At 44.8% G+C, this 24,653-nt stretch overlaps 2 protein-coding genes across 9 annotated transcripts in view; one reads left to right on the top strand and one right to left on the bottom strand.

Moving 5' to 3' along the window:
- The window catches only part of SCYL3 (SCY1 like pseudokinase 3), a 30,692-nt gene extending 17,569 nt beyond the window's left edge, over nucleotides 1–13,123 (top strand). For all 5 annotated transcript variants that reach the window (XM_054036410.1, XM_054036408.1, XM_054036411.1 and 2 more), the window contains 8 exons: nucleotides 22–133; nucleotides 1,013–1,090; nucleotides 2,717–2,856; nucleotides 3,708–3,895; nucleotides 4,792–4,963; nucleotides 7,652–7,810; nucleotides 8,772–9,496; nucleotides 12,498–13,123. In XM_054036410.1, coding sequence (XP_053892385.1) covers nucleotides 22–133; nucleotides 1,013–1,090; nucleotides 2,717–2,856; nucleotides 3,708–3,895; nucleotides 4,792–4,963; nucleotides 7,652–7,810; nucleotides 8,772–9,496; nucleotides 12,498–12,560 — 1,637 coding nt within the window. In that variant the 3' untranslated portion in view covers nucleotides 12,561–13,123. The remainder of the gene's footprint in view (nucleotides 1–21; nucleotides 134–1,012; nucleotides 1,091–2,716; nucleotides 2,857–3,707; nucleotides 3,896–4,791; nucleotides 4,964–7,651; nucleotides 7,811–8,771; nucleotides 9,497–12,497) is intronic.
- FIRRM (FIGNL1 interacting regulator of recombination and mitosis) overlaps nucleotides 12,838–24,653 on the bottom strand; it is a 37,300-nt gene continuing 25,484 nt past the window's right edge. For 3 of the 4 annotated variants that reach the window (XM_054036403.1, XM_054036405.1, XM_054036406.1), the window contains 9 exons: nucleotides 23,967–24,056; nucleotides 22,498–22,683; nucleotides 21,033–21,155; nucleotides 17,262–17,357; nucleotides 16,638–16,751; nucleotides 16,091–16,195; nucleotides 15,609–15,689; nucleotides 14,547–14,666; nucleotides 12,838–13,738 (listed from right to left, as the gene is read on the bottom strand). In XM_054036403.1, the coding sequence (XP_053892378.1) occupies nucleotides 13,553–13,738; nucleotides 14,547–14,666; nucleotides 15,609–15,689; nucleotides 16,091–16,195; nucleotides 16,638–16,751; nucleotides 17,262–17,357; nucleotides 21,033–21,155; nucleotides 22,498–22,683; nucleotides 23,967–24,056 (1,101 nt within the window). In that variant the 3' untranslated portion in view covers nucleotides 12,838–13,552. The remainder of the gene's footprint in view (nucleotides 13,739–14,546; nucleotides 14,667–15,608; nucleotides 15,690–16,090; nucleotides 16,196–16,637; nucleotides 16,752–17,261; nucleotides 17,358–21,032; nucleotides 21,156–22,497; nucleotides 22,684–23,966; nucleotides 24,057–24,653) is intronic. The other variant, XM_054036404.1, reaches the window with a different exon arrangement.

The raw sequence follows: 24,653 nt of genomic DNA on the forward strand, positions 1-24,653 counted from the left end.
TAATGCTCGTTCTGGCTTCAGTTTCAGCGGATATTCTCTCCAGTTTTCAACAGACCTTGCACTGTACGCTGCTGAATCCAGATCCGAAGTGTCGTCCACCACTGTCCAGCTTACTGTCTCATGAGCTCTTCAGGTGAGGGAATGAATGCTTTGTCCGTTTGGCTATAGCTCCCTGTTCCTCACTTCTGTGGTGTTGACATCACTCATTTCATTTTGAAAGGTTGTTGGTGGTTCTTTGATGCATGAAGTGCAAACATAATTACCAAGCTCACAGGCATGTTGTCATGTGGGATCTTTGACAAGGAGATTCCTTAAATTCAGAAGTCCTCATAGCGGGCTGTTGAATTATCAGCAAGATGGTTGAAAGAGTGACACTCCCGTGCATCGCAAATGTTATCTCCCCTACTTCATACTAGGTGCTGATGGAGGGCATAGAAGACCAGGCTGTTAGAGGTACCTCTATCTTAGATCCATCTTGACTTCCAGTCTCTACAGACCTACAGTTGCCATCACCTAAACATGTTGCTGCCTTGGGATAGTGTTATTGGCCTGTTGTGGGAATTTCCTTTTCTCACCATAATTTGGGTATCCTGCTCAAGAGATTGCAAATGTACTATTGCTCAGTTCATACTGTATATAGCTGCATCATTCAATTCCAGTTGTAGACCTGCAGATTGAGGAAATTACTCTTGGTTTCAGTCCAGCTTCTAATGGACAGATGTCCAAATCACATAATTGCTTTCACCGGCCTCCTTGATAGCCTCAAGAGAGGCTAAGAATGGAATGGACCATGGAGACTGAATCCTCCTGCTAGAAGTGGTTGCAATGGGGGCTGAAGCGCACAGATGCAGTGAGGAATGCAAGAAGCCCAAACTGTCATTCTGATGTTCCCAGTCCAATGTCATGTGACTTGTTACTCCCCTTTCCTCCTCCATGTGCCTGATTAATGCAGGAGGTGGCTTTCTTGAATCTCAAGTTCCTGATTCTTAGCCTTCTTTCTTTTTATGGTCAGAAATGATTTTCTAGAAGTTGTGAACTTTCTGAAAAGTTTAACCTTAAAGACTGAGGAGGAGAAAACTGAATTTTTCAAGTAAGTGAAAAGTTTTAAGAGCTTTAACCTTCGTGGAGAGCATTTATTGCAGTGGGAGGGGGGGATGACTTTGTCATGTTCAAAATGGGATCTCAGCAAGACTTTAAAAGGTTTATAGCTGGGATGATATTTCCTCTATCTGTGGATCTCAGTCTCTTACACAGAACATCACCGATGTGTTCTGATTTTAATGTAATCTTATACAAACTCCAAGAAGATCCATTGTTAGCGTTGAATAGGATATACCTGCCATCACCTTTGCTGTGTGGTTTGATTCCGAACAACTAATTTTTCTTGGAAATGGTATCTACACAATTTTCTATGTGCAGCTGATCACTGTGGTTGTCACTCCAAGAAAAGTAAAAACCATGTGTAAACTAGGTGAGTAGCAAGTACTTTCATTGCAGAGATAATTGGTCCCATTGTTCCCTGGGAATGAGCTAGAAAATTTGGACTGTGGTGGACATGGTTGTCTGAAATCTCAGGTGTATTTTAGAGGTCTGATTGGATTCTCTATGGAAACTTAGGCAAAACCAAGGACAGAAGCTTTCCCTTGGGTGGTAGGCAGAAGCATGACTAATTTAGCAGAAGGTTTTTTATTTAGATCCCACTTGGTCTACATGGCAGAACTACCCATTTCCCCTTACTTCTGCATCAGCCATGGTGTCACTTACAGGATATTATTATGCTGTAGCATCATGTTGCCATCGTGTGTGGTGGTGAGGGAAGAAGGGGTGTGATATCATTGTAATGCTGCTCATTTGATGAACTGAATCCAAGACCCTCCTCCCATAACTAACACTTTTGGCACAACTAGAGTTTCTGAAAGATAAGACTGTCAGAATTTTTTTATTATGGTAAAATGTATTTTTCCCTGGCCTCACTCTTGGAAACAGCTGAACTCTTTTGGCTGAAATTTTTCAAAATCCAGCCGCTTTCAGACCCACTTTATACATGGTAAAGAACCATTTAAAAATAATCCTGTACAGATCACTTCTGAAATACTTTTTGCCTTAGATTAAGGGAGGGTCTTCCTGAGTTGATGTCCTTCCTTGCACGGGAAGCAATCTTGTTCAGGCAATGTCCTGCTGAATAAACATGCTTGCCTGTTACCGAGTGGCAGAAGGGCGACCCTTGTAATGTGTATGGGGGTTGGGATGTAAGTGCATTTTAACTCTAGGGCTTTAACACGGTGATAGTTCATGTGAGCTCCTTGCTCTGAAACACAGACACAAACTGTGGTGATGGACAGTTTTATAAAAGACAGAAATATTCATAGTCTGGCTACAGAATTTGATTGGGGCTTGCTTGGCTGGCTGGCTCTGTCTGGTGTAATCCTTGCCAGCCAGTAGCTTGGCTATGAGGTTTCACAGGATGTATCCATTTCTTTATTATTTATGATTTTGTTTGGGGAATATAGGCCCTACCTCAAATCAGGATTGGGGCTCCATTGTTGTAGGCACTGTACAGACACCATGAGATAACCCCTGCCCCGAAAAGCCCACAGTCTAAATAGAGAGGGAGGGGAAAGGGATATTTAATGGAAACTCATTCTGAAACCAAGTCATAATCAAATTTAAGAAAATAAAAAGTTATCCTCATACTAACTCCTCTCTCTCAAAACAGATTCCTGATGGATAGAGTGGCCTGTTTGTCAGAGAAGCTGATAGCTTCACGGCTGGTGCCTCTCTTACTCAATCAGCTTGTGTTTGCTGAGCCAGTAGCTGTCAAGAGTTTCCTTCCACATCTGCTAGGTCCAAAGAAAGGTGACTTTGAGTATTCTCTCTTCAGAGCAAACACTTCCTCATTTGGAGTGAAATCAGAGGGGTTAGTTAATTTGAACAGAGGTTTTAATAGTGGTGTTTGTTTAAGCCAAGCAAGTACTGTAAGATAAAGTACCAAAGATTCTGTCATTCCAGATACAGAATAATGGGAGTACCCCCGTCCGCCAAACTTTTCATTGTTCCTTTGTCACATGCCTCCCGCGGTTGCTGAAAAGAAGATTAGCAATTGTCTGGCCGCCTTCCATGCTGCTATAAATGGCCCTCCCCAGGACTGTGGGGCAAGGGGCATTTCTTAGAGCAGCGGCTGTGTATACCCCCTCCCCTTCTCTCCCCTCCCTTAGCATTCTTGCAGATAACAAGGCTGCCCCCTAGCTTGAGCTGTGGGAAGGCAGCAGGTTACTCTGCCACCTCGCTGGCATGGGGCAACTTCTTTCTCCCCAGGAGGCATTCACTCTCCCTTCTTTCCCCTGCTGGAGTGCTTTGTCTCTCTCTCAGTAGTTCCTGTGCCCTTTCTTTGCTCCCCCTCCTTCACAATTTTGCCTAAGCAGCCACAGGGACTTGTGTGCCCTTAATTGCCCAGAGGGGTCACTGTCAAGCAATGCAAATCATTCCTGCCCCACTCTTCTGATGTCCTGAGCATACTAGCTCTGCAGCACTTCTGGCTCCTGCTGACCAAGAGAGCATGGCATTAGGACTATGATTCAAACTGGGCTCCTCAGTGATAGACCTAAGCCCATAGGCTGCTGGCCGTGGTGACTGAGAGTAGCGTTAACTTGCAGAGAGTTGTCTTTGGTCTGGGAGGTTGCCTGTCCCATGTTCCAACTCTTCCCTAGATAAAACTGGAGAAAGTGAGACCACCTGCCTGCTGTCACCAGCCCTCTTCCAGACGCACGTCACTCCTGTGTTGCTGAAGCTGTTTGAGGTCCACGAAGAGCACGTGCGAGTGGTGCTGCTGTCTCACATTGACGCCTACGCAGAACTGTTCACGCAGGAAGAGTTGAAAAACATCATATTGCCACAGGTTAATGATGAGGCAGACAACGGGACTGGACATGGCGTATCAAGAGTGTGGGGATTCTGCTGCTGGGATGGCCTCTGTTGCTTATTACACGTAAAGATCTCCTAGTCCTGGCAACAGTGAAGCACAGTGCAGGCAAATTGTGTAAGCTTTCCCCAAACACCCAACTCTGCCAAGTGCAGCTCAGCCCTGACATGCAGCTCCCTTCACTTATTCCAGGCCTGGCACCCATGCACCTTCTCACAGCTCAGTCAGTTCACCTCCATCCTGAGCTAGAGCCTTCCTTGCTAACCCAGTCCTGCCCCCTCACCCTAGCTACGCCAGGGTACCTCAGTCCTGATCTGGAGCACCCCTTGATATTCCAGTCCTGCCCCCTAACCCTAGCTATGCCAGTGTTCCTGGAATATATAGATATTCCAGTGCTAAGATACCCCTTCTTCCTCCCCTCCCACAACTCATACACATCAAGCTTGATTTATGACCTCCCGCTTATGACAATACACTGCCTCTCCATCCTATGCCACTCCAGTATCTCAGTTGTGGGAGTCTTTTGAGCAGAGATGACTGGTCATTCTGAATTGTGCCAGATTATTTGCAAAGTGGTCCAGTGTTCACAAGGAGCTAGTATGGGTGACCCTTTTTAACTGGTAACATGAATCAGGTTTTGAACCCTAGTGAGGAGTAAGGCTACTTTCCTACCCAGGGAAGTGATATACATATTGAATTTTGTTTGTCAGAGAGAAGATGACACTAATAGTGAGTTTCATAAGTGGTTATCCACATGATTGTCTAGATGAAAGAACAGCAGAAACATGCTGTAAACATCTTTAATGGAAGAGCTAAAGAAAGAATTGCTCAGATTCTTTGCTGTTTCTGATAGCTTTCTGGTCTTGTCCTAGGTGCTACTGGGCCTTCGAGATACCAGTGACTCTATTGTTGCAATAACGCTGCATGGCTTAGCGGTTCTGGTCTCTCTGCTTGGACCTGAAGTGGTTGTGGGGGGTGGAAGAACTAAGATTTTCAAATGCTCCGCACCGAGTTTCACTAAAACTACGGACCTTTCGCCAGCAGGTAGGTAAATGCAAAAAGAGTTTGGGATTGCAGCACAGTGAGATTGGTTTGTGCTGTCCAATCTTGCCTGTGCTGCTTGGATAGGGACTCTAGGAAGAGTCCCTCATGTGGATAAGCCTGTTAAGTGAGGGCCTCTTGCCCTCAATAGTGGAAAAAATGATCTGCAAAGACAGAACTGGGGTAACTTATTTAGCAACAGATTGTTCCTGCCACAAGCTGCTCCAGTGAGATGTAGAGGAATAAACCACCAGTGACAAAGGCACACACTGGGAACAGCCATATATAAACAAAACCACAACTTTCCGTTTTGTTAAAGGGACACAGCGAGGAGTATTAGTATTGTAACCAATCCCTCCTAAATAGTTAAAAATTCAGTCAGCTCTATGACTTAGTACAACATGGTATTAAATGGAGCAGTGGACCTTGTGTCTGGCATCTTGTGACATTTTAACTGTTTGTGATTGATCTGTTTCCCCCTTGATGTGGGAGAAGAAAAAGCAGAAGCTAATTGGTTTTGTCTTGATGTTAGCTGTAGGCCTTGTCTATAACTGTATTTCAGCCTTGCATAGCTACATTAACACAACCCCTCCGGCAGTAGGCAGTTTACACTAGCACAATTTACACTGGTGCAGCTTACCTGGCTTGGAAACGGGGGTAAGTCATGTGACACCCTGGCACCCCACTATTCGCCACTGTCATGTAATTAGGATATGTTTTGTACAAAGTATGACTTGTGAGGTATCATCATTCTAAAAGTCTTGATCTGCTAGACAGTAATATCTTGTTTGATTGTATGTGCTATCGTCATATGTCAAGTTATGAAGTTTGGCTATGTATGTGTTGAAACATGTTGTGAGGTTGAAAACGCCCACAAGCAGCCTTTCAGGTACAACAGTAAAAAGGCCAAACAATGTTAATGGCTCGTTGAGAAAATGCACACAAGCACAAGGATTACCCCAGGAACTGTGTACAATAGAAACCTCTCAGAGATAGCACTACACAATGGGAACTGCTTGACCCAGGTCACAGCAAAAGAGCTTTCCAGCAAGTGGGAAGAAGATATAAAAGGGGGACAATGATATCATGATGGTACCTCACTCCCCCTACAACAACACATCTGGAAACACCAGAGGGGCAAGGACTGAACTGGGGGAAATGATGGTCCCAGGCTAGAGGGAATTTTAGCCTGTGTATGAAAACCTGGGAAAGCCAAGGAAGCTTGTGCCTTAAGAATCTGCCAGCCTGTTTATCACTCAGGGTGAGCATTTGCTAATTCATATCCTACCTATTTAGTGTGTTAAGCTCAGTTTGTGGTTTTGTTTATTTACTAAGGTAATCTGCTTTGATCTGTTTGCTATCACTTATAATCACTTAAAATCTATCTTTTGTAGTTAATAAACTTGTTTTGTTTTGTCTAAAACCAGTGTGTGTGGAAATTGTAACTTCGGGCAGAAAGCTGTTGCATATGTCTCTCCACATTGAGGGAGGGGGTGAATTTTATGAGCTTACGCTGTACAGTTGCCTGTGCAGTGCAAGACAGTATAATTTTGGGTTTGCACTCCAGAAGGGGGTACGTGCCTTAGCAACTGGGAGGTGCCTTACCTGAGCCTTCCCACGCAGAGCTGATCTGAAGCTGCAGCTGGGTGTGTCCCTATCTGTATGCTGATGAAAGAGCAAAGTTGGAGAGCTTGGCAACTTATCACAGCACCACAGTTTGAAAGGGAGCCCAGGCTGGTGGGTCAGGCGAGCTCAGTGGTATCCCAGTTCCAGGTGGCACCCCGGAAGGAATCTGTCACAAGCCACACTGATACAAATCACCCTGTACTGGTGTAAAGTGTGTTACATTAGGGGACTGCATTTGTGCAGATACATAAGGTGACAGAAATCACAGTATGGCGCTCTGCCACCTTGAGTGGTGGCTGGACCTTAAATAGAGGTTGTTGAGCCTGCTATAGCCTTGGCAAATAGACCGGACTCTTCTACCTCAGGCAGAAGAGACTCCAGCTTTTAAGATCTAGGGCTCCAAGGCCCAGTCCCCGCTGTTGCTGATCCAGTCAGGGTTTAGTGTTACACAGGCAATGCCATAGTGACTGGCTTCATTTGCACCAGTGCTGGCTGCCTGTTGCTGTGTGCTGAAACACCTCAATCAGCTGGTTCCTGTACTGAACAGCAGACTGGTTTACGTCACAGTCTTTGAGAGGCAGCTGAGAGTTTGTTTTGCATGTGTATGGCAGCGAAAGAGGCGTCAAGGGAGGAGATAACAGGAGAATCCCTGTGGAACCTTGTGACTGTCTGACCTGCAGAGCAGAAGCTTGTGTTGGGGAGACAGATGGTTGAATAAACACTGTTCGCCATCTTAGATGCATAGTAATAGGATGTGAATGGGGCTCATATTACTTTCACTTCATTAAAGTGCAGTGATGGCTGCTGCATTCACCCAGGGGTCTGCAAAGTACCCAGGCCTCAAATGTAGAGCCCAAGTACGTTTTGCTGATTCAAGGGCTGCCTTAGCAACTTGCCAGGAATCTGAAGACCCAGCAAATTGCAGAAAATGGAGTAGATTGTGGGCCATCTTGGGTTTCATCCTGGCAATTGAATGTAATGAAGATCTCTATTGTGCCTTTGTTCTGAGCAGAGCAGCAGCTATTGAGTGAGTGTCCTTTGTGTTTTTGCTTTGTATCCCTGCAGACTCCCCAACTCACATTAGCAACCAGAGAAGTCAGCTCTCCCAGCCCCTGCAGAACAACTCTTCCAGTGTGTTCCCCAAGTGCCCCATCGCTGGAAACGTGTCCCTCAGCAGCGAGAAACATGTGCCAAGAAAAGACTCTCAGGTGGCCTTAAAGACAGGTAAACCTCCAGAGCTTTCTTACTGGAGCAGTCCCTGCTACTAAACACTAATGACTAATATCCTTTTTGGTGGTAGCACAACAGCGCTGCCTCCTGCTGATTTGAAATGGCTACAGAGGTGCCATTTTCAGTTGAGTGACTCACTGCCATATGTACCTGACAGGTAAAGGAGCTAGGAAATGTGGGGAGTGGAGAGTACAGAGGAAGAACCTAACACAATGTTTAGGAGAACAGTTTGTATGTTTAACCTTTGGAAAGCTAAGTACTGGAGGGGGGCTCTCAGTGCTTGATTTGCACAGGGATGGATAGAAGATAATTGAGAAGACTGAAGTAAACAATGACACTGCTGGCAAACTGAGCAACATAGATATGTACCCCTAATGGCATGTCTGTTTGCCTTTGCGCCCTGGCCCTTTTATGTGCCCTAACCTTCCCACCTCATAGCTAGGTAGGTGAGCAGCTCCAGCAATGAGCTGAAGGCTGTCATGACTCACTAGCTAGTTGCAGTTGGCACCATTCATATACTTGCTGCTTCCCTGTCTTCAGCAAGCTGATCCAAAATGTCCATCTGTGTTTGTTCTCCTTTGCCTTTGTCCAGTAGCAACTCAGCAGCCCCTGGGCACTTGCTGGTTAGATGTTCCAAGCTTAGTAACCCTCCCACTGTAGGCAGGAAGCTGGTCACTGCTTCTGAGGCAGAGGCATTTCTGCCCTGCCTTCTCTTCTCCTTTAGCAGCACTTTGAAGCATCAGTATAGATCACTGGTGGAGACAAGGCACTGGGCTATGTGGAGCACTGTTCTGATCTAGTGTGACTGTTCCTGAGCAGGCTGGTGTGGTGTTTCCTTAGTGATCGAGTTAGGGCATCGTGGGAGTTCTAGGTATAACTTACATTCCCAGTTTTATGGGAAAGGCACAATTTAGCACCATCCAAAACAGGTGTGTAATTCCTATGTCTTCCACAGTTGAACAAGACCCTCAGCTATCCCTGAATGGAGATCCTGCTGCGATGAATACTGTGGGAAGCAGCAGGAGCCCTTTGAATACTTCTGAAAAGCCAGCAGAGGAATGGCCAGACTGGAGCGAGTCCGAAGAGCCCGAGACTCAGAAAATTGTGAACGTACAGCTCCGGCCTATGGAGCCACATGGCAGCACTGGGCCCTATGTTGTTGATCATAATGTGGACAAGGAACCCTCGGACAACTTTGAGCCCAGCAGCCCTGCTCCTAAACTGTTCTCAGGAAACAGCCTCAATGCTACAAGAGCTGATGGAGTCCAAGTGCAGAGGCCACTCCCTGGTGCCCTTCAGCCGAGCAAAGAATCCAAAAGCTTCAAACCCAGTCCTCCCTCAATGTCCAGCCCTGTGAATTGCTGGAGCAATGACAGCTGGGACCACCCAGACCAGCTGAGAGAAACAGCATTCCTGGAAAGGTCTCCCAAGTCTCCATGGGAGTCTGGCTTAGGAGAAGAGTTCACAATCCAAGTGAAGAGGAAACCAGGGCGAGATCCTGAGTTGGACTGGTTTGCTGACATGACCCCAGATATTAAACCATCTGCAGCTTTCCTGATTTTACCGGAAGTGAGGACAGACTCGGTTGTTCTTAGTCACTTAAGTGCAGTTTCCAGTGGAGAGGATACCTCCCAGATAGTGCAATTTTCATCCAAATTTGCAGCAGCTGAAGTCAATGAGGTGAGAATACGGGGAGTTGGGGGGATTATATTGAGTGATGTGGTAAATTGTAGAAGGAAAAATGCATTTCAAGGGATGCAAAATGCAAGCAGGTCCTGCACAAACCTGCCACTATGCCTCAGTCCTTAGCAGCAGGGTGTCATCTGTGCAGTGCTGGCACAGTGCATGCTGCCTCAGCAACTTCATCTAGACAGTGGATAACATGGGGGAGAGGAAGGAGTCTTTGCAGGTGAGGAAACAGGTGGACATCAGTTGACTGCTGTAAAGGTGCTGAATGATGCATCTTATCAGGCACTATTGTTAGTTTGATCAGCTCTTGTAGCTGCAGATGTGTGATAAGAGGCACATGAAACTGATTAGTACAGTTTGGGTAAACTTGTGGCCTTTAAAACAATTAGGCACAGTGGCTTGAGGACTAGGAAGGGGATATAAACTTTTCCTTCTAGTTCTTGAATTCAGATCCAGAGAGGGGCTGTTTAGTGGCCTGTGTGAAATATGATTGTCCTAGCCCAGCTTCTACTAGACAGATACCTTCAACGCAAGTGTGACCTTGTAGATTCAGTGGAGTGGCCAAAGATTTGAAGAGTTGGGAGTCTAAATTCCACTCTCAGCTGTAGCAGTCCTGCTAAAACAGCTGAGGCACATTGTGGGGTGCAGCATGAACCACATGGCATTAAATGGGATGTTTTGCTTCTGGGACTCTTTCATTAGTTATGTAACCCCTTTTAAAAGATAAACCTACTATAAAATAGGAGGGGTGGGAGGAATCTATGCACCTTGCAAATGAACTCCTCCTTTTAAATGGTTTGTACGATCTGAAAAGAGGAAAGAAACAGCTTGTCCACGACAGCCAGTGGTGCTAGAAACCTGCACATTTTCTCTAGGGAGTTGTAGAGTGGTGTGTAATTCTGGTTTCTGTCATCACGTGCCTGTATAATGTACCAGATAGATCAAAACAAAGTCCTAGGCTGCTTATTGAAATGGGCACGTGACTTGGAGGTTCTGATGGATTGTCACAGAGTCCAAGGACTGCTGCTATGTTCTGCAGCAGTGAGGGACAGGGTTATGGCTCTGCACATGGAACAGTCTGCTTATCTGACTGAGTCCTGGGCTGTGGGTACTCCTAAGAAGGGGAGAAGCAGGAAAGGCTATTCTCCCTCCCCAAACAGCCTCTGTCTCTGAAATGGAACAGGGTGACCTGTCACAGCCAGTGGTAGTGCTATCGGAGCTGAGGGACTGAGAGACTGCCTTGCAGGACAAAGCACAATCACTGTCAGTGCTAGCAGGAAAGGGAACATCCCCTGCTTGCCACCAGAGCATGCAGGGTAGGAAGAGAGGGAGGTGTATAGAGACCCCTTCCTCTACAGCCTTTTGGAAGGGAGGAGCCCTCACCTCCCTTAGAGATAACAGTTCCTGTGTTAATAGCATGTGTTCCTCTGCTGAGTGATATGGCTAAGAACAGGGGGACTGCTGCTTTTACCCCACCTTGCTGCCATAGTACTTTACTCCCATTTGAGAGTCACAGCAGGGACAGAGACTGGTTTTAAACCATTGTCTGACTGCAAAATACCTGACTCACCTATCTGTGTTAAATAATTGGTCCAGTGCTAGCTTAACGCACACCACCTTTGGAAACCACTGCTATCTAATGTACTGATATGGTGCCTCTTCCCCCCTCCCCCCCCCCATAGTATCTGAGCACCTAATGCATTTATCTGCACAACATCCCTGGGAGGTAGGGAAGTGTTATCAGATAGAGGTTAGTGACTTGCCTGGGTCACGCAGGGAGTTGATGCTGGATCTCCTGTGTCTCAGGCCAGTGAGTGGCTGAACCACATGCAGCACAAGGATTTTATTTCAGTCAGGGGGAACAGTCTAAAAGCTGACCTAACTAGGACAGGGAGAACAGGCTTCACGGGGAGGGCTATTTTAATCTTAGTGCTGAGCTCCATGGTGGCTCCTCACAAAACTGCAGGAAAGGGATGTATTTATGGCCAGGCCTGGCCATTGCATCTGCTGCACAGCCTGGCTCAATGGGCTAACCCTAGTGCCTTTCTATAGCGTATAAGTTCCTACCTCTGGGGTGGGAGGTTTCAGGTTCTTAGAAATGATGCACAGAACCTCTCTGCAAACCTGTTTTACCAGGGCTTTCCAGGGGGGATTGAAACCTCACCCACAGTGACATTTTAAAGCAGCTGATGTCTTAACTGCCTACCAACAGTTCCCCCTTAATGCAGTGTTTCAAGTGCTTCGTTTGAATTGTTCTGGAAGGAAGAGATGGCTTGTTTCTAAAAATAGCGCACATTTGCTTATTTTCTGGTACCACAGGGAGTAAATTACTAGAAGTGGGACAGCTGAGCTCTGCTCAGAAAAAATATTGTCACTACGAGTACCTGTGGGTGCTCAGTGTAGGCAAAGTACAGACAGGTCTGGTCATTGATCTAGGTAAGTAGGAGCTGGTGCCCCCTTTTTATTTTCAGCCCTAGTAATATTTTATTTAGGCCACTTACCACTTCATCTACTATGTCTATATAAAGATTTAACGGGGGATGCTGGATTTGGAAACTGCCTGGAGTTTAGGGTGAGAGCTGGTGATAGCCCAGCAAACCTGACACTCTTGTTGAGTCTGCTGAGGTGGTTTCTAGTACTAGTGGCCTTGGGGCAAGGACTGTCTCTCTCCCCGTTACCAGGCCCTCACAGAAGGGGTGCATGGCATTACAGCACATTCATTTTGCTGCTGCTCCAGCCAGTAACTGACCAGCTGTGCAGTTTACTCAAAGGCCAGAGGATTACCAAAAACCTGGGTCAGGGAGGTAGAACTCCAACAACTCTCAGCCAGCTGTGAACCAAACAGGAATTCCCCAGGAACAGGGGGCCCCATTGATGTCTGGCGTAGTTATCAGGGGTTGGGTTAATGTATCTGTTTTACGTGGCTGGATGTAGCTCTGCATGACTGTCATCTGGTGTGTTCTTACTGACACAGTTTATGTAATTATTCTAGGCTGAAACTGCAGGCTGGGGTGAAGAGGAAGAGGTGAACTGGGAAGATGATACTAATTGGTGATGGATGGGGAAAAAACAAGGGTGGTCTATGGCCTATTGCTTCCAGGATGTGTTAGATTATTACCTCACCAACACGGCAGGCGAGAGCCCCATGCAGCCTAATCTTCCTATACCAGGATGCTCAAGCCATATGTACAAGTGAGGTGCATAGCCCTGGCTAGTGGAAATTGGAACAGCTTGAATGGTTTGTGTGTTGGAGCTGAAAGAGTGATGTATACTTTTCTGTTTCACGAATCATCACTGCTCTGGAAAACTCTTGAAAATAAATGAAAATTGCATTAGTTCAGATAAATTTTATTAATGTTTGTGCCATTTCTTTTTATTAGAAAAATAAGCCACACGGGAGGGGCTCCTTTTAACTTTTTAGATGCAAACTGCAATGATTTTAGACTGTACAGTTTACTTGGATGACCTATTTATTGCTGTTCTACCAGAATGAATGGCTGGGTGGGTGCAGTGTGCTAGGAGACCATTACAAGGAAAGTGTGTTTAACACAAATTGTATCATAGCTCTAAATTCACTGTTCTTTAACCTGACCAATAAAGATTATTTTCAGAAGATCAGTACAGTGTCTGAGTGAAACAGCAGCTCAGGTGCCTGACTTCAATTTAATACAAAAGTGTCTGTGTCTGTCTCTGTAGATGTAACAGGGACAATTACAGTCCATTTTCTCTTAGAAAAGATTCAAATACCTTACTACACAAGCCTGTTAAGCTTTCCCTGGTCCAAGTTAGAGCAGCATATGAAAGCAGCTCCTTTACACAGCATGGAGTCAGTTAAATTCAACATCTTAAGGCAGAAGGCCTGTCTTCCGAAAAAGTTAACACATTCAGGCACATTAAACAAAACACTATTTACAGTGGGTGAATCAAAATCAGGGTGTTTTGTAGAAGGGTATCACCGGTAATGCCCCTTATTTTCAGTTTGTTCGTTTTCCAGCTGTGATCTCCCCCAGTGTTAAGTCGGTGCTGAGCTGTTCAGTATCTAACACCTTATTGTACAGTGTTTCTTAAGATGGCTACTGCTGTCTGTAGAGCCTCTAATTTCACTGCAAGCCAAGCAGGAGATGGTCCTTTCTGCAGCAGCAGTTTCACAGCTTCCAGCGCTCTCTCAGCAGTGTCTATAGCAGACTTGTACTGCTCCTCACAGGGTGAGTGACAAGCTCTCTTTGCTAAGGGCTGAAGATTAAAACGTGAGATGTTAAACCTCTACTATTTACTTACAATCCCACTGATACAGGCCAAATCCTCAACCTCTTAGATGAAAAATAACCAGGCCATGTAGTCACACACACAAGCTGCTTCAGCTGGGATGTTTCATGCAGGTTTCAACCTCTAAGTTTAAAGCCAGTGCTTAAAGCTGTGAGAATTTCTCTTAACAGTTTTTTATGTCTCACTCACTGGTTCAATATAATCGCTTCTCGGCTCTCTCTGAGCTGTGGCGCAAACGTAGTATCCCAATTAACACAGGGCATGGGGGCTCCTTTCAGTGTTGTAAGGCTGAGGGCCAACAGGTTCCCCTTTAAATGCTCCTCGAGTGAGTACAGGGCAATAGGGCACTTCTAAACCCCCCCGCCCCCTAGTAACAACGGGGGGAGAAATGAATCCTCCCTCAGCAGAAGTGAAATCACATAGCCCTTGCTTATGACAGTCTAACAGGTTGGATAGGACTACCAGAGGCTAATGAAATGGGGTGGGCCAGGACTCTTGACTGGCACAGCTTTTCCCAGCTCCTCTGAGGTGCCTTCCCCCCTTGCTCTCTCCCTCAGCCCAGAAAGAGGAGAGAGTTTGTGGCAGTTGCAAGGGCAGTACAGAGCCCAGCACTGAAGTGCAGCAGGTGGATGAGAGCAAGACTCCCTGTCAGCTCAGGATGGTGTGCCCTCTTCACAGCAAGTGCTGGGAGGAGGACAGTGCCATTCCCCATGGATGAGGGCACGGCTAAGGACTAATACAAACCTAGTCCAGCTGCTTTCAAAGAGACACCTACCTCTAATGCTGAGCCCCATTCTCCATCCATTTTCATTTTAAGCAAGTGTGCACTGCAGACGGCCTTTTCCTGTTTCACTCGTTCTGCCCTTGCTTCTGCAGTCTCCTCTCCCTGCCTTGCCTGAGGGAAAAGCCACAGGAGCAGTAACAACAAACCCAAACACAGCAGCATTTCCAGCCTCCCTGACTCCACCCCTTGACAATTACACTGTGGCAATGGAAATACTCTTTAATGTAATCTGTTTTTTATTTTTTAAACTGCAGCTCTTCAGCAAGGCTTCAACCAGCAAACGTATGGCACTAGGCTGGGAGAACAGCTCAGTCTAATGTGGGCTACAACAACTATGCTGGAGCATCATTTCATGTCTGACATTCGCAGTAGCAGTTGCTTTGCTGCCTCTCCCCTATGCAATACAGTGAGCAAAAACTCCTGTGCTGTCCCCTCTGAAGTGCTGCTGTCCAGTGGAAAGCTGGCACATCAAAGGAGGCAAGGGTTGTTAACAGCAGAGACAACTCTTCACCTTTTAATGGTCATGAGTTCAGTGCATTTACTAGGAAGTACAAAATACTCTTTCATTAGTTTTTTCTCAATACTCTCTGTGGAGGCTTCTGCGTGAAGAAAATCAATGCACTCTGCTAGTCACTTATTTTCATTTAGGTGCCCATTAACTGGTACACACAAAAAAATGACACACAGAGCAAAGGGGCTTGAGAATCCGGCCTTTTGCCTCTGAACAGGGGAGCTGCAATCTGTCATCTCACTAATGGATGCCTCTTCACCTTACCCGAAGCACCAGCCAATTTAGTCACCTTGTACTCAGGAAGGGAATAGCAGGGAATGTTAACAAATCAGAGTTGAGGCACACTGGGAAAGTCTGTGGTGGAAACTTGCACAGCATTTGCCATCACTGTTCCTCATTCTAGCCAACTTTAGCAAGCATGAAAAGGCTCGAGAAAACAAATATTCAGATTCCAGTTACAGAGCAGTCTTGTGTCACTTTACTGTGGGCAAGAGCCCCTCTTCTATCAAGCAAGACAACAGTAAAATAATTCAATAAGATACCTTGGCCAGAAAGCAAACAACCTTGTTTTTAGTTTCTTCAGAATTAAGGCACTGAGGAACTACATCTTCATGCTTTGTTGTCTGTCAAAGGTTTTGAGCAAGAAAAAGTTGGTTAGTATATTAACGTTCAATGCAGCCATAATAAAAATGAACCGTAGAGCATCTACAAAACAATCTGGAAAATGTTCTGTGTTGAGGATGTGGGTGGGGAGGTATTTAAAACAATATTGGAAATCTGTTCTTCCTTCACTTTTGCTTCCTAGGGCCACTGTATTTCTCTTGCATTTTGTTAATCCTTTTATTTTCGTGCAATAGCACATGGAATACGGAGGTCAGTTTCAAGCATTTTGCTCCAGGATAGATATTGACAAAGTGGAGGGAGTTCAGAGAAGAGCAACAAAAATTAAGGTGCTAGAGGAACTGATATACAAGGAAATATTAACAGAGCTAAATATGTACATCCAATGTGGTGTCATTCTTACCTCTGCAAACTGAGTGAATGCCTCCAGTGCATGTTGGTAAATCAGCCAAGTCTTGTCGGCCAACAGAGAGGCAAAGAGATATGACAGCTTGGGTATAACTTGCCCCTGAAAGGGGAGCACACACTAGTCAGATTTTTGTGGAGGGCTAATCGGCATATCCTGCCCCCCTGATTCATCATTAAAGAAATATTTCTGTCAGAAGCCTAGAGTCTACAGGTCGAGAAAGTCTGCAACAGCCTTGGCTGGCAAAAAACAGAGAGAACATGTACACAAAACCCATTCCTTCCCATCTGGAGCTCATACATCAGCCCTTCTGTCAAGCTCCTGGGAAATAATATACAAATGAATGCACCCAGCATCCTACGGGCAATGCGAGTAACAGAAACAGTCTCACTAGAATATAAAACTGCCATAGAAGTAGTATGTCCTGGTTTGAAAATAAATGTCTCCAAGAACCAGTGGCACTGTACTACATATTCCATGAACACAACCCATTAATAATATATACGAATGGCTCAGGACAAAATGTTGCCTGCAGTGCATTTACCTGAATTTCTTGTGGCATAAACAATTTCCCCATGGAAGAGAGAAGATCGAGTGCTGCCAAGCGAACATGATCTGGGGGATCCAACTCAAGGAGGGAAGCTTGCATTGCAAACACCTGCAGGAAAATAGATCTGGATGAAGCCCCATCAAATAAGAAACAAATACGACAAAAACTCTGTTCAATCGGGGATTGCAATGACCAACAAGTCTGAGTTCATTCAAAGCTAGAGAGAGTTAGATCAGAACAATAGATGCATCAATGGAACAAAAGCAAGTATCCCAGAGCTTTTCAAAATGTTACCTCCCCCCCCCAAAATAAAAAAATGGAATCCTTACATAAAAGCCCAAAGTGCATTTGAAAGAGAAACATACATCATACACCATCACTGCCCTAAACCCAGCGAAAAAAATGAGACTGAGAGAGTCCCAAAAGTGATGTGAACCAATGTGTAGCAAACACCATAGCAAAGCCATCAAAACAGTGTAGGAAGGAATCAAAATAAAAGTTAAGAATTCTTGCTAAGTGGTAGAAATCAGACCATGAAACAACTCATTAGATGTGATCTCATTTAATAACAAAGATCCAGCATGCATGAGGTAGATTGCACAAAAAGATGTCTCTTACCTGAGTTATCAGTTGAGGGTCTAATGTTTGGATGAAAAATTCCAGTAGTGGAAGGAGCAAGCAAAGTGTCTGCTGGAGGCATGGCTGACTTGAGACCTGCACCAGATCAGAAGAGCATATTATTTAGCATCATAGCACTTCTGTTTACAAGGCAATTTAACTGGTTTATAAAAGGCACGAGACTGCAAATATTGTGCCCAAAGCATTTAACTTCAGACAAATACAGTATAATCACAGATACAATTCCCATGAGAAGCAGTGAGGAAGGCTAGAAGTCTAAATACTAAGAGGGGCAAACTAGAGTGCCTGGTGTTAAGTGAGGACATTGATATATTAGATATTGTAGAACCTCAGTGGAATGAGGAACATCAATGGGATGTGGTAATACCAGGGTACAAAATACATAGGAATGACAGAGTAGGTCATGCTGGTGGGGGAGTGACGTTATATTGAAAAAAAGCACAGAGTCAAATGAAGTAAAAGTCTTAAATGAATCAAACTGTACCATAGACTCTCTATGGATAGAAATTCCATGCTTGAACAACAAGAGTATAGCAGTAGGAAAGTACTATCAACCACCTGACCAGGATGGTGACAGTGACTGTGAAACGTTCAGGACAATTAGGCTACAAAGGCAGAAAATGTAATAATAATGGAGGATTTCGACTATCCGCATACTGACTGGGTGCATGTCACCTCAGGACAAGATGCAGAGATCAAATTTCTAGACACCAACAATGACTGCTTCATGGAGCAGCTAGTCCTGGAACCCGCAAGAGGAGAGAGAATTGCTGATTTAGTCCTAAATGGAGCACAGGATTTGGTCCAAGAGGTGAATATAGCTGAACCGCTCAGTAACAGTGACCATAATGTAATTAAATTTATCATCTTTGTAAGATGGAAATTACCAATGAAACTCGCCTCAGTAGCATTTAACTTCAAAATGGAGAGCTATACAAAAATGACAACGCTAGTTAAATGAAAATTAAAAGGAAGAGTCATAAGGGTGAAATGGCTGCAAACTGTATGGAGACTATTTAAAAACATCGTATTAGAGGCTCAAACTAAATGTATACCCCATATTAAAAAACAGTAGACGGAACCAAAAAAATGCCAGCATTGCTAAACAGCAGAGTAAAAGAGGCAGTTAGAGACAAAAAGCCATTCTTTAAAAATTGGAAATCAAATCCTACTGAGGAAAATAGAAGCATAAACTCTGGCAAGTCCAGCATAAAAGCATAACTGGGTTAAAAGAAGAATTAGGTAAGTTCCTGCAGGATAGGTCCATCGATGGACCCAATCCTCTAGCTGTCCCTAAACCTCCAACTGCCAGAAGCTGCAACTGGACGACGGGATGGATCACTCGATAATTGCCCTTTTCTGTTCCTTCCCTCTGAAACATCTGGCACTGACCACTGTCAAAAGACTGATACTGGGTGAGATGGATCATTGGTCTGACCCAGTATGGCCACTCTTATGTTCATGATAATCAAAGAGAAGGAAAAAAGAATTGTTTAGGATGGTTGCATATTATAGGATGCTCTACTAGTGATATTTTTATTTAAAATCTATGGCATTTGTATCCCGCCCCTCTCACAGAAACCAAACAAGTAAGATGTGTCTCAACCTATTTTCTCCATAACCATTTGGCAAATAGTTATTCTCCTCCTTCCCCCACCACCCACATCTGAGCACAAACAATGACGACTCCCCTGACTGCACCTTCAAAAGCAGCAAGATACACTGTTTGTGGGAAGTGTTGGTTAGGTAACCTTCTGCTGCAGACCAATAGGAGGCCCTGGGTTTTGGTGTGCTACTCCAGATGGCAATGGTTTTCATTCTGGCTCTGTGGATGAGGGGAAAGCAGTGGACGTGTTATTCCTTGACTTTAGCAAAGCTTTTGATACAGTCTCCCACAGTATTCTTGCCGGCAAATTAAAGAAGTATGGGCTGGATGAATGGACTATACGGTGGATAGAAAGCCGGCAAGATCGTCAGGCTCAACGGTTAGTGATCAATGGCTCCATGTCTAGTTGGCAGCCAGTATCAAGTGGAGTGCCCCAAGAACTCCTCCCTCAGCAAGTTTGCAGATGACACTAAACTGGGAGGAGTGGTAGATATGCTGGAGGATAGGGATAGCATACAGAGGGACCTAGACAAATTAGAGGATTGGACCAAAAGAAATCTGATGAGGTTCAACAAGGACAAGTGCAGAGTCCTGCACTTGGGACGGAAGAATCCCATGCACTGCTACAGACTAGGGACCGAGAGGCTAGGCAGCAGTTCTGCAGAAAAGGACCTAGGGGTCACAGTGGACGAGAAGCTGGATATGAGTCAACAGTGTGCCCTTGTTGCCAAAAAGGCTAATGGCATTTTGGGTGTATAAGTAGGGGCATTGCCAGCAGATCGAGGGACATGATCATTCCCCTCTATTTGGCATTGGTGAGGCCTCATCTGGAGTACTGTGTCCAGTTTTGGGCCCCACACTACAAGAAGGAAAAATTGGAAAGAGTCCAGCGGAGGGCAACGAAAATGATTAGGGGGCTGGAGCACATGACTTATGCACAGAGGCTGAGGGAACTTAGTCTGCAGAAGAGAAGAATGAGGGGGGATTTGATAGTTGCTTTCAACTACCTGAAAGGGGGTTCCAAAGAGGATGGATCTAGACTGTTCTCAGTGGTAGCAGATGACAGAACAAGGAGTAATGGTCTCAAGTTGCAGTGGGGGAGGTTTAGGTTGGATATTAGGAAAAACTTTTTCACTCGGAGGGTGGTGAAGCATTGGAATGGGTTACCTAGGGAGGTGGTGGAATCTCCTTCCTTAGAGGTTTTTAAGGTCAGGCTTGACGAAGCCCTGGCTGGGATGATTTAGTTGGGGATTGATCCTGCTTTGAGCAGGGGTTGGACTAGATGATCTCCTGAGGTTCCTTCCAACCCTGATATTCTATGATTCACATTAGTAATGGGTTAAAAAAACATGGGCCAGATCCTTAGCTGGTATAAACTGGAATAACTCCACTGAAGTCATAGTCTTCCCACCGTTCAAATAAAGTCAATGGAGTTACACTGATTTACAACAGCCGTGGATCTGGCCTTATACATTTAGATCTTGGAAGAAAGAACAGTAATCACTAGATTTGAACACTGTAAAGGAAATTCTGACTTTATCAAATGTCTCTATGTTCTTTTTTCACCAGTGCAAGGAGTTAAACACATGTTGTTTCTACAGAAGATGGTTATGTTCTGTTTTCTGCACAACCACATCCCTCGCCTGAGCTCAGAATAGTGCTTTTGCAGGCAGTTCAGTGCCAAACAGGGCCAGAATTAATCCAATTCTCATCACAAGGAAATCCTATATTACCTTTGTTTGTTCTTAGTAAAATAAGGTCATTAAGTTATCCCCACTGGCTGGTTCATCTGGTTCTATTAATTTGTTTTTTCCCTATTTCTGGGGCTCAATCCCCTTTCTAGACTCTTTTTAGACAACAGTCCATCTAAAACTGATGTGGGGTAATATACGACTCATCACTACATGTACAGTTCCAGCTACATATCACTGGGGGAAAACGTGCTTGTGGGAAGAATTCAATCCCCAAAGCACTGGCAATGGCTCAGACACCATGCTGTTTGAAGTTCAGGGATTCAGCTGCACTGCGCTTTAGAGAGCTGCTCCAACCTCAGTTAAATGCCTTGGTAACACACAAATGGTGGAACATCATGAGCCCTTCAGGGTAGCGATGCCTTACATTGTTGGAACAGTGAATTCCCTCACCTGCTTGCCCTTGAGGAGAGCCCAGAGCTGACTAGTAGCTCCCAACACTGCTGCCTGTAGTCCTGCCTCCAGAGTGTCGCCAGCAGAATTGCACACAGACAGCAAGACAGAGAGAGCAACGTTCTAGCAGAGATGGAGAAAAGGGTCAGGAGCAAGGTAAATACCTGGCCTACTGGATTCAGCTGCTAAAGCCTCACAAGAGGCCCAATGTGTCAGTAATGTAATTCTGCTAGTCCACCAGACTATAAGCCAACTCATGCCACCTTCACAGAGCAAACTCCCACTGACTTCAGTAGGAGTTCTGCACAAATAAGGAGGGGAGGGTTTAGCAGTCTTATTAATCACCACAGAAACATAGGAAGCAGAACCCTGAATTGCTGGCCTTTAGGTGGAGGTGTCCAGTCACACTCAAATCTCCTTAGGTTGTCAAGGAAAACCAGTGCTTGTCTTTCAGGTATGCCAGCCTCCAAGAACAGCAGAGACTTTATTACTTAAAAGAAATCTTCTAGCCGAAACCACACCAGAAATCTAAGTGAGAACACTGTATGTATGCTCGGCAAGAGATCAAAAAATAATTAAAATAATTATTGATCCGCAGAGCTTTCACTAACTATTGTTAGCGGACACATGAGACGTGAACACAACATTGCAAGGGAGGCACTATATGCCCAAAGATGAGCTCTTTCTGATCCAAAAGATTTTCAAAAATAGGAGTCTAAAGTTAGGTTCCTAATTCCATATTTGGGCACCTAAATGAGCAACCTGACTTTCAAAAATGCCAAATAGCCAGTAGCTCCCATTGCGGCTGCCAGAGCTGTTCAGTAATCAGCCCTCTGGAAAGTTGGTCAAAAGTTGAAACTTAGCTCTCCCTTTGACACAGGAGTTATCTGACATTTTTGCTACTAAGAATTATTAGCCTGCATTTACTGGGGGATAGGGGAGAAGATAGCTCTCTTCATAATATTGTACTGCAGTGACTCCTAGAGGCCTAGATCAGGGCCCCACTGTGCTACACCCTGTACACATACATAGGCCAGGTCTACACTACACACTTACTTCGCTATAACTATGTCAATCAGGGGTGTGAAAAATCCACATTCTTGAGCGACATAGTTACACCAATCTTAGCCCCCCCGTAGACAGTACTATATTGGCAGGAGAGCTTCTCCTACCGATATAGTTACTGCCTCTTGGGGAGGTGGAGTTAGTAAGCCAACCGGAGAGCTCTCTCCAATCGGCTTTAGAGTGTCTTCACCAGAAGCGTTACAGCAGCGCAGTTGAATCGGTGCAGCTGTGCCATGCAAGTTTGTAGTGTAGACCTGCTCATAATGAAATGACACTCCCTAGTCCAGAGAGCTTGCAATCTAGACATATTGTAAGGGTGCACAATAGGGGAAGAGTAACAATAGGCTCCTTATCGCTTAGGAGCTCTAGGTTTAATGAACAGAGTCACACCTTCCCTTACCACAGGTGGGAGTTCTCCCAGAGTGCACCTGCCGCTCAGCCACTGCCTGCATTGTGTGAGCCCCACCGCACAGAGCTGGTGCGCCACTTGTTTCCTAAGATCGGGAGTTAGGGCCTTGAGAGAAATATGCTGCCACAGGAGCAGGTTCTCTGCTTCTTTGGGAGGAAATTTTTGGGTAAACTCCACCTGCAAGTCAAAGTAAATGTTAATTAAAGAGATCAGGACAGAACCTGGAAGTGATGAGTTGCAAAACCTACAAACTGTACCTTGATTTGTGCTACTCTTGACAGTTGACAAGGAGCCACACATGAGGTGTGTGAGAATGATCTACTGAGGCAGTGTGATTCAGCAAATGGTACTCTCAACCATATGGGGGGATAGCAACAGAGAACCGGGGCCAGATCCTCAGGAAGCATAAATCTGCTTTGCTCCACTGAAGTCACTGGAGCAATGACAACTGACGATCTGGCCACAGAAGTTTGGGTAACAATTCCCCATGGAAAGCAGTCTGATGTTGGGCTCCCCATCACTAATCAATCTCCCTACTACTGAAGAGCCCATTCCTGCTTACATTTACTCACTGAGTAACTTTATCCATGTGAGCAGACCAATGGATTTCACTAAGAGTTCTAAAAGTGCCTCAGGGTTCTCAGGGTCAGCCCTTTAATTCCTAGGCCAAAAGTTTGCAGCAACCAAGGTTGAACCCCTTTGACTTTTTTACAGATTTGCAGCTCAGCAGGGAAATGCCACCATTCCCACACTGGACACTTGCTTTTGTAAAGCTTGGTGCAGACATACCATAGAGGAGCATACTAATATAAAACACTGACAAAATCATAAATGTTTTGCTATTCAGCCTTTTCTTATGAAGCATGTAGAGGCTGATTCCCAAGCAACTAAACCACTTAGCTGAGTATCCTTTTTACCCTAGTGATTTCCTGTGCACCATTTATTAATTTACCTCAGCATTGTTGTTTTTTGTTATTACTATTTAACTGTCATTTATTTGCAACCAACACCCTATTGTGCCTTTAAACATTATACGTACAGCTATGGTCTCCCTTTATACTGTGACTCAGAAGTGATCTAGTCATTATTAGAATAAGCAGAGTTAACTCTCACCATCTCTCAACTGGGAAACAATCTAAAACACAGGGAAAATAGCACAACAAACTCAAAGCAAAGCTGGATCGATAATAAGGAAAAACTAAAGTGGTAAGAGAAGGCACTTCTGGGACAGCACAGGGGCTGAGTTAGTTATTAAGGTAACCCCCTGTGTCCTTTCTGTATTGGTATGTTATCTTTTGCTCTGCTTTATCATCTCACAACATCAGGATGGCAAGAAACCATTGTTTGCTCCACCCTCCTGTTTCTAGTGAACTGAAAATGGATGCCTTGTGTTTTAATGGAGGCCAATTGGATTTCTATCTGGCTTAGCAGAAGACCGGAGAAATTGGTGCGATACTTGCCTGGTGGTCTGGAGCCATCAAGAACAGCATACGCCTCAGCAGGACCCCCAAGACAGAGAGCTGGTAACACTCGCCAGGGCAAGACTTTATCTGAATTAGGATAACAGGGAATTGATCTAATCAAATTAAGAAAAATACACTGCTCCCAGCACATGAATCCCACAGGCTGGCATTTTCAAAGACTCAAAGACTTTTGTGACTCAGGAAAATGACCTAAAAAATTAATATTGAGCCTCTGTTTAGGCAGCAACAAATTCTCCTCTTACACCAAAGATTACATTTCCCTTTTTAATCAAAACATCCCAATGAGTGATCACTGGTAGTTCATCACCATTACAATCAGGTCTTTCCCTGCATTACATGCCATCTATTGGTTTACTGTTTTCTACTTCACGATGCTATTTTTAATGGATATGTATGCTACTTTGCTCTTATTTATCCTTGGGGCATCTAATTGAATTCTTCTCTGTCCATTCCTCTAATTTATCATATAGGATCACTATAGTAACTTCTAAATTAGCAGCTCTTGCATCAGTTTTGCAGTGTCTGTATATTTCTCACCCCTTCCTTCAGATTGTTTACCTACATCACCACTAAATATATTTATAGTGTTACAAGTGCTAATTATTAATCCTCGGGAGGGAGGGAGGGATTTGCTGATAGCAAAGATGGAGCACAGAAAGGATG

The sequence above is a fragment of the Malaclemys terrapin genome, chromosome 8, assembly GCF_027887155.1.
Source record: "Malaclemys terrapin pileata isolate rMalTer1 chromosome 8, rMalTer1.hap1, whole genome shotgun sequence".
NCBI classification, from domain to species: domain Eukaryota; kingdom Metazoa; phylum Chordata; order Testudines; family Emydidae; genus Malaclemys; species Malaclemys terrapin.